This window comes from Adiantum capillus-veneris, chromosome 27 (genome assembly GCF_014529385.1).
Source record: "Adiantum capillus-veneris isolate H3 chromosome 27, ASM1452938v2, whole genome shotgun sequence".
In the NCBI taxonomy this organism is placed as follows: Eukaryota; Viridiplantae; Streptophyta; class Polypodiopsida; order Polypodiales; family Pteridaceae; genus Adiantum; species Adiantum capillus-veneris.
The window spans coordinates 104,813,569-104,824,872 of record NC_140957.1 but is presented as its reverse complement, the minus strand read 5'-3'; the positions used below and the strand labels follow the sequence as shown (position 1 = coordinate 104,824,872).

Below are 11,304 nucleotides of genomic sequence, written 5' to 3'. Positions count from 1 at the left end.
AAATTGATGACCATTTGACCAAAAATTGTCCAAACTTGATGAAACTGGGCTAGTGACCTTAATTTGAGGTGCTTAACAGATTTGTGTCAAAGTTTGGGCAAAAAGTTACAAAAATTTAGCTGGAGTAAATAAAAATGATTATTTACATCTGCTTCAAAACTTGAATTTTTTTCACATTTGAGTATACCACAAGGTCAAGAATATTAAGTAGACCTCACAAATTAATTTTGGTGAAATTTGGATCCCATAAGTGAGACTTAAGCCAGATTCTGAAAGTCAGAGTCTACGGACACAAAACAATTGATAAACTTGATCAGATTTTGTCCAAACTTGTTGAAACTTGTCCAGGGACTTTAACAAGTTGTATACTTGCCAAACCAATCCAAAAAGTGCAAAAAATTAGCAAAAGTATATAATCGTGATTATTTACTACTTCTATTTAGAGACATCAATTTTGACTTTTGAACTTATACAATGTTAGACCAACATAATACAAAGCCACTGGGCAATTTTGGGTTCAATTGGATGAAAACTGATACATGTTCACTTAGTTTCCAGGTTGCAGATTAAACCTTTGATTTTTTGCTAAAGTCAAATCTGAAAGTCAAATTTTGACTCCCATAGCTTGATTTGAAGTGATACACATAGACCAATCACAAGAGTTAGCAAAAACTCTACTGTCTTTATAGAAGAATAGCTAACTTGATCAAATTTGTACAGGAATCAAGTTGCAGACAAGGAATCGTGGCTTGATAGAAAGTTGCAATTGAATCAAGTGGAAATTCATGACAAGTCAATCCAAAGGTGAGCACTGAGCACTCTATCTAGGGCTTCATAAGTCTATATGAACCTTAGATCTGGTCGTGTACTAGGAAATTACGGCATACTCGAAGAAACCTTTAGTAGAGTATCCATTGAAGAAAGCATGAATCAAGAAAATTCCTTGCACACAATTCTTGAAGAAGTCTCAGACACTTTGTCAGATTCAACATCTGAAATGTCTTCTTACTCGACTCACTCGAAAATCGGAACAACAATGTGCTATAAGCATATACTCTCTTTTTTATAAGACTAACCGCCATGGAGCACAGGTTTACTTGGACCCTAACAAGGAGTATGCTATTCGCATTGATGACCATGGTATTGAGTTCGAAGAAGAGATTAGGACAAACAAACAAGGAAAAATATACATGGATAGAAATGGGACTCAGTATGTACAAGTCAAAAACCCTAATATGATAAAAAAATTGGGGTTATAATTAAACACCATAATCCAAGATATGTCAGCAAAAGAAGGACCACCAACTTTAGAATTCGAAGGATACGATCACGTAGATTTGAAGCCTTTGAAACGGCTTAGTACGGATAATACTAGCTAGGATCGGAGTCTATTGTTGGAAATATAGAAACATAAAAGATCTTATGTGGACTTCGCATGCCAAACCAGGACAACTAACGACCATGAAGGTCATCTATATCTTCAAGATCAAGGATAAGGGATCAACGGACCTACCAACCTACCTGTTTAGGGATTGTATAACAAAAACTTTGTTATGATGACTCCTGAGGAGGTAGAAACGAAATACCAAGGATATTCTATACGGGATTGGATATTGGGACAAGGACCAGGAACAATTCAAAGAGATGAACACTGTGAGAGATCATCTAAGAGTAATGTAAAGAAACCAGAACCCACCTCATTACGTAGAAAATCGGGTGACACTAAGGCGAATCCAGGGCTGCATGAGTCATTATTTCCAACAGATTGGTTTGAAGGACTCGGAACAAGACCAACTGCCAGGAGACCGGGAGTTGAACCAAACAGATGGGCTAGACCAGCTGATTTTCAGAAATGGGTCAAAAAATACAGTGGATCAGGGGATCCATACGACCACTTAGCAAGCTTTAAGCAAGTGCTAAGAGAAGAACGTATATTCAATTTCAAAACTCAATTTGAGGGGTTTGAAATGGCATTAGAAAGAAAATCGTTGACATGGTTCCAAAACATTCCACCAAGGTCAATCATGGACTTGAACACATTAGCTCAAGGATTTGTAGTTGCTTGTTCCAAAACGGGGATCAAACATAATATGATAGCTCAAATCTAAAGCTTTCAACAGAAAAATGATGAGTCTGTCAGGCATTCTGCAACTCGAATGAAACAATACATTGTCAGATGCCCAAGGCTAGAGATACCTGTAGAAGAACGAGTCGTATCATTGTTTCTAGAGGAACTGCTAAACAAAGAACTTCATGCTATACTCTATAGTAAAAAGCATACAACCCTAGAAGAGTGTGTGTCAGATGCTATTGACTTACGAGACAATTGTGATATTTTTAACGAAGAAGATGTCCCTAAGGATAATCAAAGCGATAAATTAGCATCCACTAAACCATCATAAGTGGGAATGGCTGCTGCAGCACCACTTTTAGCCATAGAAGATATGCTTAAAAGGATGAATGACATGATGAACAACACGCAAAAAGCACCTATGAGGGGACCAGTACAAGGGATACCTCAACAAGGACAACCAATTAGGCCACAAAAATGGTGTGCAATTGAGGGTAAGCGGACCAACCATGAGACCCATGAGTGCTACTTCAGACCAAAGTATGATGGGAATGTTCAGTTCGTGTCCATGAGGCGACAAGGACAACCCATGTACAGATATCAGTTGTGGGACGCATGTCTAACCTCACCATCCTATCTTATTGGAGTATTAGCGAGAACCACGATTAATTTGTCAAACCATGGAACAAAACCAACTCGACTAGTACATAAAAGCTACAAGAGGTTGTCAATCTCTCGGAAAACAACTAACAACTCGCATCTAACTCATGCTACACTCAAGTGACTGAAATCACCAAAAGCCAATCACTCATCTGCAAGAAAATCACATCTGTTCCAACATCAAATGACATCCAAACATAATGAAACTTCTAGGACAAGTTTATATGACCTAAGCACACATGCTTATGGCCTCAAATCCACTTTAGGTCATGTTCCAAAATCGCGATTATTAACAACAATGGATTTTTGACCTAATCGTTTTTGATCTAGAATGCATATAAATGCTTAGCAATGATGCCCCAAGACCCCGCCTATGCTTATTTTTTGTTTTAAAAGTGTAAATTCATAGTTATGATGAAATTAGGCCGCGGGTCGGCGACGCCAAAAGCTACGAAATACTGTGAACTGCGTACATCAATGCGTAGAGCTCTTACCTGTGGTTGCAATGCAACAAACGCAATTGCAATGTGACAATTGGAGAGGGAGTAGGAAGAGCGAGAAGGAGAGAAGTGAGTGCCCTTAGCTCACGCTGTGTATTTCTTATTCAAAAAGTTATAAAAAACTTACAAAAATTGGCTTTTATACCTTAGCCAAGGTTTTTGGGTGGTCAAAAGTAAGAATCTGGAGTTCTACCAAAGTTGGAAACTGAATGGCTGATACAATCTGGAAGCTTGTAGCCCCGGCTCATTAATTACAAGGTTTATCAAGAAAACAAAAGTTACAATATTCTCGATTTATCAAAATAATAATTGTTTTTAGAAGGAGAACTCCAACAAATGGTGTCCCTGTTAGCTTGCTGCTAGCATTCCCCCCCTCCTTGTCTATGTTGTCCGTTGACACAACTTTATGGGCTGAAGTAATCTTCAGGTTGAGGACGGGCGAGGCGGTCCTTCAGTGCTTCCAGTGATTTCTCATATCTGATTTTGTGTTCTTTGTCTGGCACTTGCAAAAACTGCATGGTGACTTTGTTTTTTAGTTCCACTACCGAGTACCCTACAAATCTGGCTGTGAGGTTGCTTATCACCGGTGCAAATATCTTCGTTCGCCAGGTGAAAAAGCCAGTGTAGAAGGCTTCCTCAAAAGCTAGCATATTGTGCGAGGGCAGAAACATGCATCGGGTGTAAAATCCATAAAGAACTTCCTCTGAGGGCTGTCCACTTAGATCATAACAGAGGCCTTTGTTTCCTTCCAAAAATGAGAGCCATGGGGCTCCTATCTGCTCACGATCATTGAAGACTTGTATGCAGGTAAGTAACATCTTGCAAATTTTGTATAGCATTGCGCATGAGAGATCTGGCAGACTTTTGAAGAATGTCATGACGCCTGTTGGAAAGGGAGAAATGGGAAAACCACCAGCACATAAACTCGATGCCTCTATATAGCTCAATGATCTCACAACACCCCTATCCCCTGTTTAACCTACACCTAGACTCCCTATCTACAAACCATTACTGTCCAAGCCCAATACCGACCAGCCCTGACTAGATAGACCCAATTGCAAAGTAGGTTTAGATAGCCTCCATCTATAACATTGTAGAGCACCATGTAACACAATAACAATAGATACTAAAAACCCCTACCCGATCCTTGACATACACTCGTTTATCTTCAAGCTTGCAGTCTTATACACACCATCATCCATATATATAGCACATATACACCCATCGCTTTCGAAGATACACATATACTAGACCAATAGATAAGAGAGAAAGAAAGGATTGATAAACTTGCGGATAGATGTAACCAATATCAGGTAGACAAAAACCTCCAAAGAGGGTATACAATGATGGATCCCCATAAAGACCACCATCCTAGTTTGATTGCATGGCTCAATTTTTGGTGGCTCACAACAATACACCTTAGCTCCCATAGGCTGCTCTCAATCTTACTTTCTTTTCACATGCCATCTCAATAGATGGCACACCCTGTGACATGGCAGCCCCTTCAGGCCCTCTCGTTCTCCTCCTCTATAGCCCACTCCTCAAGGTGGTCCTCTGGCGGCCCTTCTCCTCACGACCCTTGGCGGCCCGTCTTGCTGCAAGCAGCGCCCTCCTTTATGGCGACTCCTGCTCCCCCTGTAACCCTCGTCCAAACTGCCCTTCACCATGCGACTTCAACAGGTCGGGCTTGCAAAACTGGCTCGGCCTGCCTCCTTCTTCCACTACACCACCCCGTGACTGGCGGCCTCTGGCCTTTTTTCTGTTTCACGCCATCATTGGCTCCTCTTCGTGCAGCCACCCCACCACACAGGCTCTCCTCTGGCAACCCTGTCTTCCTCCTCTGCTAGGCCAATAGCGACCTCGCTATTGGTCACTCCCTCTATCAACTGGCCTCCCCACGTTCAGCCACCCCAACTGGCGGCTCCTCTAGTCCTCAGTGCTTAGCCGCGGGCTGCAGCCCCTCTTGCTCTTCTGCAATCGATCCCCCAACACCCTGGCGGCCCTTTGGCGGCCCCTCGCTGCCTTCTACTGGATGCGGCCCCCTCTTCACTTGTGATATCGGGCCACCTCCTGTCTTGCCAAAACTGGCCCTCTTTCCCACTTGCTCTCCTTTATGCAAACTGGCCCTCCACCTGTCGACCTTCCAAGTAGCACTACTCGTCAACTGCAGCTTGCTATTCGTTTTTTTATATTAAGAGCCTTAAAAGCTTTTGGGCTTGGCCCCCTTGCACACGCCAGCGATCGTCGGCTTTAATTCGCCTAAAAAAAAACAAGATGTTCGCCCGGACTCACACCTTGACATAACAATTATAACTCCCTCTAAATGGTACCACCGATTGCCTTAGACAAATCCATGTCCTGTCCTCGATAAAGCACAAACTCGTCCCGATCCTTGTGACCTTCAAACATACGCACCCACTTGGCGAGTCTCCAAATAATGGCGTTTGAGCTCGACCAACTTTAACACCCATTTTGCCTACACCATGGCACCATCACTTAGGGCTTCAATCTGCTATGTTCGACCGGTTATGTATCACATCCGACATCACTGTGAAACGTGCTTAAAAATGTATCTAATACTTGCCAAAGTGTGATACCATTATCCTGCTTAATACCGGGCACCGGCTGCTGGCTTCACCCTGTGCCGACAAAAACTGGCTGCACCATCATTGCCCACCCCCTCGTTGAGCATTTATGCTCAACCATAGCATTATTTAGGTAAAATAGCATTGCATAAAGAGAATGATATAACATAGATATATAGTGGCTATATAGATAGGATAGAAATAGATAGAAAAGCATCAGCTATTGCATCACCCTCCAGGGTCAAATGGAAAGCTCGAAGCGTCCCCAAGCATGACATAGAGTCCACCTGTATCAAAAACAAAACCATGGCCGTGGCCATCCACCTGTAGAACATGCATCTTCAAGCCTTCCTTTGCACTTGTAGGCCAATAAACTCGCCACCCCTCTAGCTCTTTATAGCTTGGAGCGTTGTCACTGTGTACCCACAAGCCCTCGTGCCAACCATAAACATTGTTTTGACCACTTCAAGCATTGGTACCACAAGCGCGGCTATCCTGTCACCTACTAGAGAACCCTCCATAATGTAGTCTTCTGCAAAAAAACCTTGCCACTGAGACAAAAACACCTGTAAAGCAACCTCCAATAACATAGCTATCAGTAGCATCACATAAAATAGCAAAACCCTGCCACTAGCCTCCACCTGCTGCATAGCCAAGCAAACCTGATCCCTTTGCAAACCTGTATCCCAACCCTTTGTAAATGACACCAAAACCATCTCTTTATCCTCAAGAACATGACCTGCTAGAACGACAACCTGTTCTACAAACACCTCATCATCTGCAAGGTTGGTGTCACCTTCCTCTCTGCATAGAGCCTCACGCTCATAGGCTGCACCTGCATCATCTTCCATAAAGTCATCTGCCGGAGCTAACTCTCCATGGCTACCCACAAACTCTGGAACTTCAAAGTACACCTCTACATGCTCACCAAGTCAAGGTTGCCCCACCCCCTGCATAGACAATCACTTCGACATACCTCTGTTTCTGCTTCTAGCTCTTGCAAGGCACTCTCAAAACCTGTTCTTCAACTAGGTCTGATGCACAATCAAGCCATACCTCTTCCTCCAATAGGGACTCACCATCACACGACATTTGATAGGACTACTCGACTGACAGATTCATACAAGGTGAAACACTATACTTATCTTCGACTTTCAAATGAATGGCAGACAACTCGTATACATTGCTCTCCACTTCTTCTACATGGAAAACATCATAAGTTTCATACCTGGAAGATCGGGATTCTGTCTCCCACATGCTATCTGTGTCCAAACTGCTGCTGGAGCTATGAGAACTCTCGGACTCCTCTTTTGATCTTGCCAATTCTTGGACCACTACTGTCACCCTCGTTGCCCTCGTTACTGGCTTTGGAACTGGCACCTCTTCTTGAAAAACTTTTACGACCTCGCTCTCTTGAGAAAGCAAACTGGGTGGCACTCTGAATATACCTCGTTGTATCCTTGAGACCTGGTTGGCATTTCTTCTACCTCTTCTAGCCTGACATTAGCTTCACGTGCTTTGATCAAATGTATATCAAGAAAATGAGCTTTTACCTTTTGATGCTCCTCAACCTGTTTGGGCCTAGGTCTACTGGCTGCCGCAAGTATAGACTGCAACATCTTGCCTCCATCTTCTTCTTCATCTTTTGACTCTTTGCTTTGGCAATTCTGATGGCTTCATCATAAGTGCTTGGATCTTCATAATTGACTCTCTCACGAACATAGGGATGCAAGCATGATAGAAACCTTTCGAGCTTCAAATATCCCTCATTGGTTGCTTGTGTAGCAGCCGCCAAATCCCCCCAATAAGCTTCAAATTTATCAACAAAAGCATCGAAATTTTCACTTACGTCTTGCTGCAAACCTTTGATCTTTGCATCTGCTTTCGAAGTCGACACCACCTTTCTATACCCTTGTAATAAATGCTCTCGAAACCCGATCCAAGTTTTCTTGTAAGCATCTTCTAAACCATCGTACCAAACCTTTGCTTTTCCTTGCAGCACCAAAGGTAGAGTCTCGAGCTTTGCTTCATCACCTCACATCCGCAATACTGTCAGCATAAATAGCTCAAAATAGGCAAGATAATCATCTGCATCCTCATCTCCTTTGAACACTGGACCAAACTCCTGCTTCATCTTGATTCACAAACACTCGGTCAGGAAGCAATCAGTGGGTCCTTAGTGGGGCCACCACAAGATGGAAAGGGGGAAATAGGAAAACCACTAACACATAAACTCGATGCCTCTATATAGCTCAATGATCTCACAGTACCCCTATCCCCTGTTTAACATACACCTAGACTCCCTATCTGCAAACCATTACTGTCCAAGCCCAATACCGACCAGCCCTGACTAGATAGACCCAATTGCAAAGTAGGTTTAGATAGCCTCCATCTATAACATTGTAGAGCACCATGTAACACAATAACAATAGATACTAAAAACCCCTACCTGATCCTTGACATACACCCGTTTATCTTCAAGCTTGCAGTCTTATACACACCATCATCCATATATAAAGCACATATACACCCATCGCCTTCGAAGATACACATATACTAGACCAATAGATAAGAGAGAAAGAAAGGATTGATAAATTTGCGGATAGATGTAACCAATATCAGGTAGACAAAAACCTCCAAAGAGGGTATACAATGATGGATCCCCATAAAGACCACCATCCTAGTTTGTTTGCATGGCTCAATTTTTGGTGGCTCACAACACCTTAGCTCCCATAGGCTGCTCTCAATCTTACTTTCTTTTCACATGCTATCTCCATAGATGGCGCACCCTGTGACATGGCAGCCCCTTCAGGCCCTCTCGTTCTCCTCCTCTACAGCCCACTCCTCAAGGTGGTCCTCTGGCGGCCCTTCTCCTCACGACCCTTGGCGGCCCCGTCTTGCCGCAAGCAGCATCCTCCTTTATGGCGACTCCTGCTCCCCCTGTAACCCTCGGCCAAACTGCCCTTCACCATGCGACTTCAACAGGTCGGGCTTGCAAAACTGGCCCGCCTGTCTCCTCCTTCCACTACACCACCCCATTACTGGCGGCCTCTGGCCTTTTTTCTGTTTCATGCCATCATTGGCTCCTGTTCATGCAGCAACCCCACCACACAGGCTCTCCTCTGGTGACCCTGTCTTCCTCCTCTGCTAGGCCAATAGTGACCTCGCTATTGGTCACTCCCTCTATCAACTGGCCTCCCCACATTCAGCCACCCCAACTGGCGGCTCCTCTAGTCCTCAGTGCTTAGCCGCGGGCTGCAGCCCCTCTTGCTCTTCTGCAATCGATCCCCCAACACCCTGGCGGCCCTTTGGCGGCCCCTCGCTGCCTTCTACTGGATGCGCCCCCCTCTTCACTTGTGATATCGGGCCACCTCCTGTCTTGCCAAAACTGGCCCTCTTTCCCACTTGCTCTCCTTCATGCAAACTGGCCCTCCACCTGTCGACCTTCCAAGTAGCATTGCTCGTCGACTGCAGCTTGCTATTTGTTTTTTTATATTAAGAGCCTTAAAATATTTTGGGCTTGTCCCCCTTGCACACGCCAGCGATCGTCGGCTTTAATGCACCTTAAAAAAAACAAGATCTTTGCCTGGACTCACACCTTGACATACCAATCATAAGTCCCTCTAAATGGTACCACCGATTGCCGCAGAAAAAGCCACGTCCTTTCCTCAATAAAGCACAAACTCGTCCCGATCCTTGTGACCTAAAACGTACACACCCACTTGGGGAGTTGCCAAATAACGGCCTTTGAGCTCGACCAACTTTAACACCCATTTTGCCTACACCATGGCACCATCACTTAGGGCTTCAATCTGCTATGTTCGACCGTTAATGTATCACATCCGACATAGACATCACTGTGAAACCTGCTCAAAAATGTATTTGATACCTGCCAAAGTGTAATACCATTATCTTGCTTAATATCGGGCACCGGCTGTTGGCTTCACCCTGTGTCGGCAAAAACTGGCTGCACCACTGTTAGTGTTTTCACCATGTATTCTTCTGTTGCTTGGCCTCTCTCTGGATCCGGCAGCATGGGAAAGTTTAGCCATGTTGGCCTCTTCTTCTGCAGTGCTTCATGTGGTTGCCATGTCCTTACTCGAGGTACAAGACAAAATGTTGGATCTTTCTATATGGCCGCAGGTGCTCTCCTGAACAGAATCAAGTATCTTGATTTCTTGTTCAACCAACTTAGCCTCCACTTCGGGTGGTCTTGATCTGCACCATCTTCTTGCATATCTCTGTATAATCTTTCCTTTACCTGTAAGAGTTCAACCTTGATGAGAGGGTATGGCAGGGATTGTTGGTGCCATTGAGCATTGATTTGATTGGGAGTGAGCTGTGTGACGTTGACAGAGTGTAAAACTCTCAACTCCCAATCCATAGCTGCCTTCCACTGCTCATCTACCTCCAAGGCAGTGAATCTTCTTCAGCCTTTGACAGCTGGACCATCGGCACTGGGTATTCCTCCGTGATTTGACTTGAAAATCTTCTCCCCCACTAGGCTTTGCTGTAGACTGCGTCTCAAAGTCAGCAAATGAGACCGATGGGATTTCCACTTGGGGTGGCTCTGAAGTGCCTGCCTCTTCCTGTATGTCTGGCTCTCCATCTCTGAGGAGTTGGTTTACTCTTTTCAGTTCTGCAATCTCTTTAAGGAGCTCCTCCTCTATTTGGACCCGCATGAGCGCTAGGTCTCTGCATTGTGATTGCTCCAACTTCAACTCCAGCTCTAAATATCTGTTTGTCTTTTCAAGTGCTTTATACACCTCATCTATTCCCTTGATCGAGGCCATGGCTGGATTTTCTCTTAATTGCTGCAAGAAATTGGCCTGATCATTAATTCTTTGTTCAGAATACTGCAGAGATGCGTTCGCGACATCTAATTGTACTTGAATCTTTTGAGTTGACAGAGAGGTGGTAAGAAGTTCATTTTTTACTTCTGTCAAGTGCTCATCTTTCACTTTGCAGGCATCAAATAGCTTAGTCAGGAGGTCACCCAACTCCTCCATTTCCTTATGTTGGCTATCCCTGTTTATCTGATGTTGTTCTGCTTTAGTCTTTAGCTCTTGTACCTAATTTTGGAGATCAGTAATTGTAGCCATTCTGTGTTCGAGCTCTCCTTAAAGAGCATCGATTGACCATTTCTAATTCTTTGGCTTTAGTACTACGGTTAAAGGCTGCTGAGCGGAGTTTCTCCGTCATGATTTGCATCTGCCCTGCATACTCGTTCACTTGTAGAAAGACTTCATCATTGGACTGCCACGATTCCTGTTGTGCTAGTTCAGATGTGCCGACAGCCTCTTGTGTCGCTTCTTGCTGTGTTGTTATTGCTGGTGTCTCTATAGAGATGGTTGCTTCTTGGCCAGCTTGAGGTTTTGAAACCTCGGCAGTTTCTGGCTGAGTGGAAACAAGCTGTGTGGTTTCAACCCTTACAGTTTCTTTAGTTATAGGTCTTTCTGCCTTCTCAGTCTCGGTTTCTTCCCCATGT

General features: G+C 44.1%; 1 protein-coding gene and 1 pseudogene across 1 annotated transcript; both read right to left on the bottom strand.

The window, feature by feature from the left end:
* Positions 1–3,328: 3,328 nt before the first annotated feature.
* LOC147422492 (uncharacterized) lies at positions 3,329–7,095 on the bottom strand. Its single transcript, XM_086503536.1, has one exon. It carries the CDS (start codon positions 6,665–6,667, stop codon positions 6,203–6,205), a length of 465 nt encoding a protein of 154 aa, XP_086359662.1. The 5' UTR covers positions 6,668–7,095; the 3' UTR covers positions 3,329–6,202.
* A 6-nt stretch (positions 7,096–7,101) lies between these two features.
* On the bottom strand, positions 7,102–7,838 carry LOC147422491 (uncharacterized; annotated as a pseudogene).
* Positions 7,839–11,304: the final 3,466 nt, after the last annotated feature.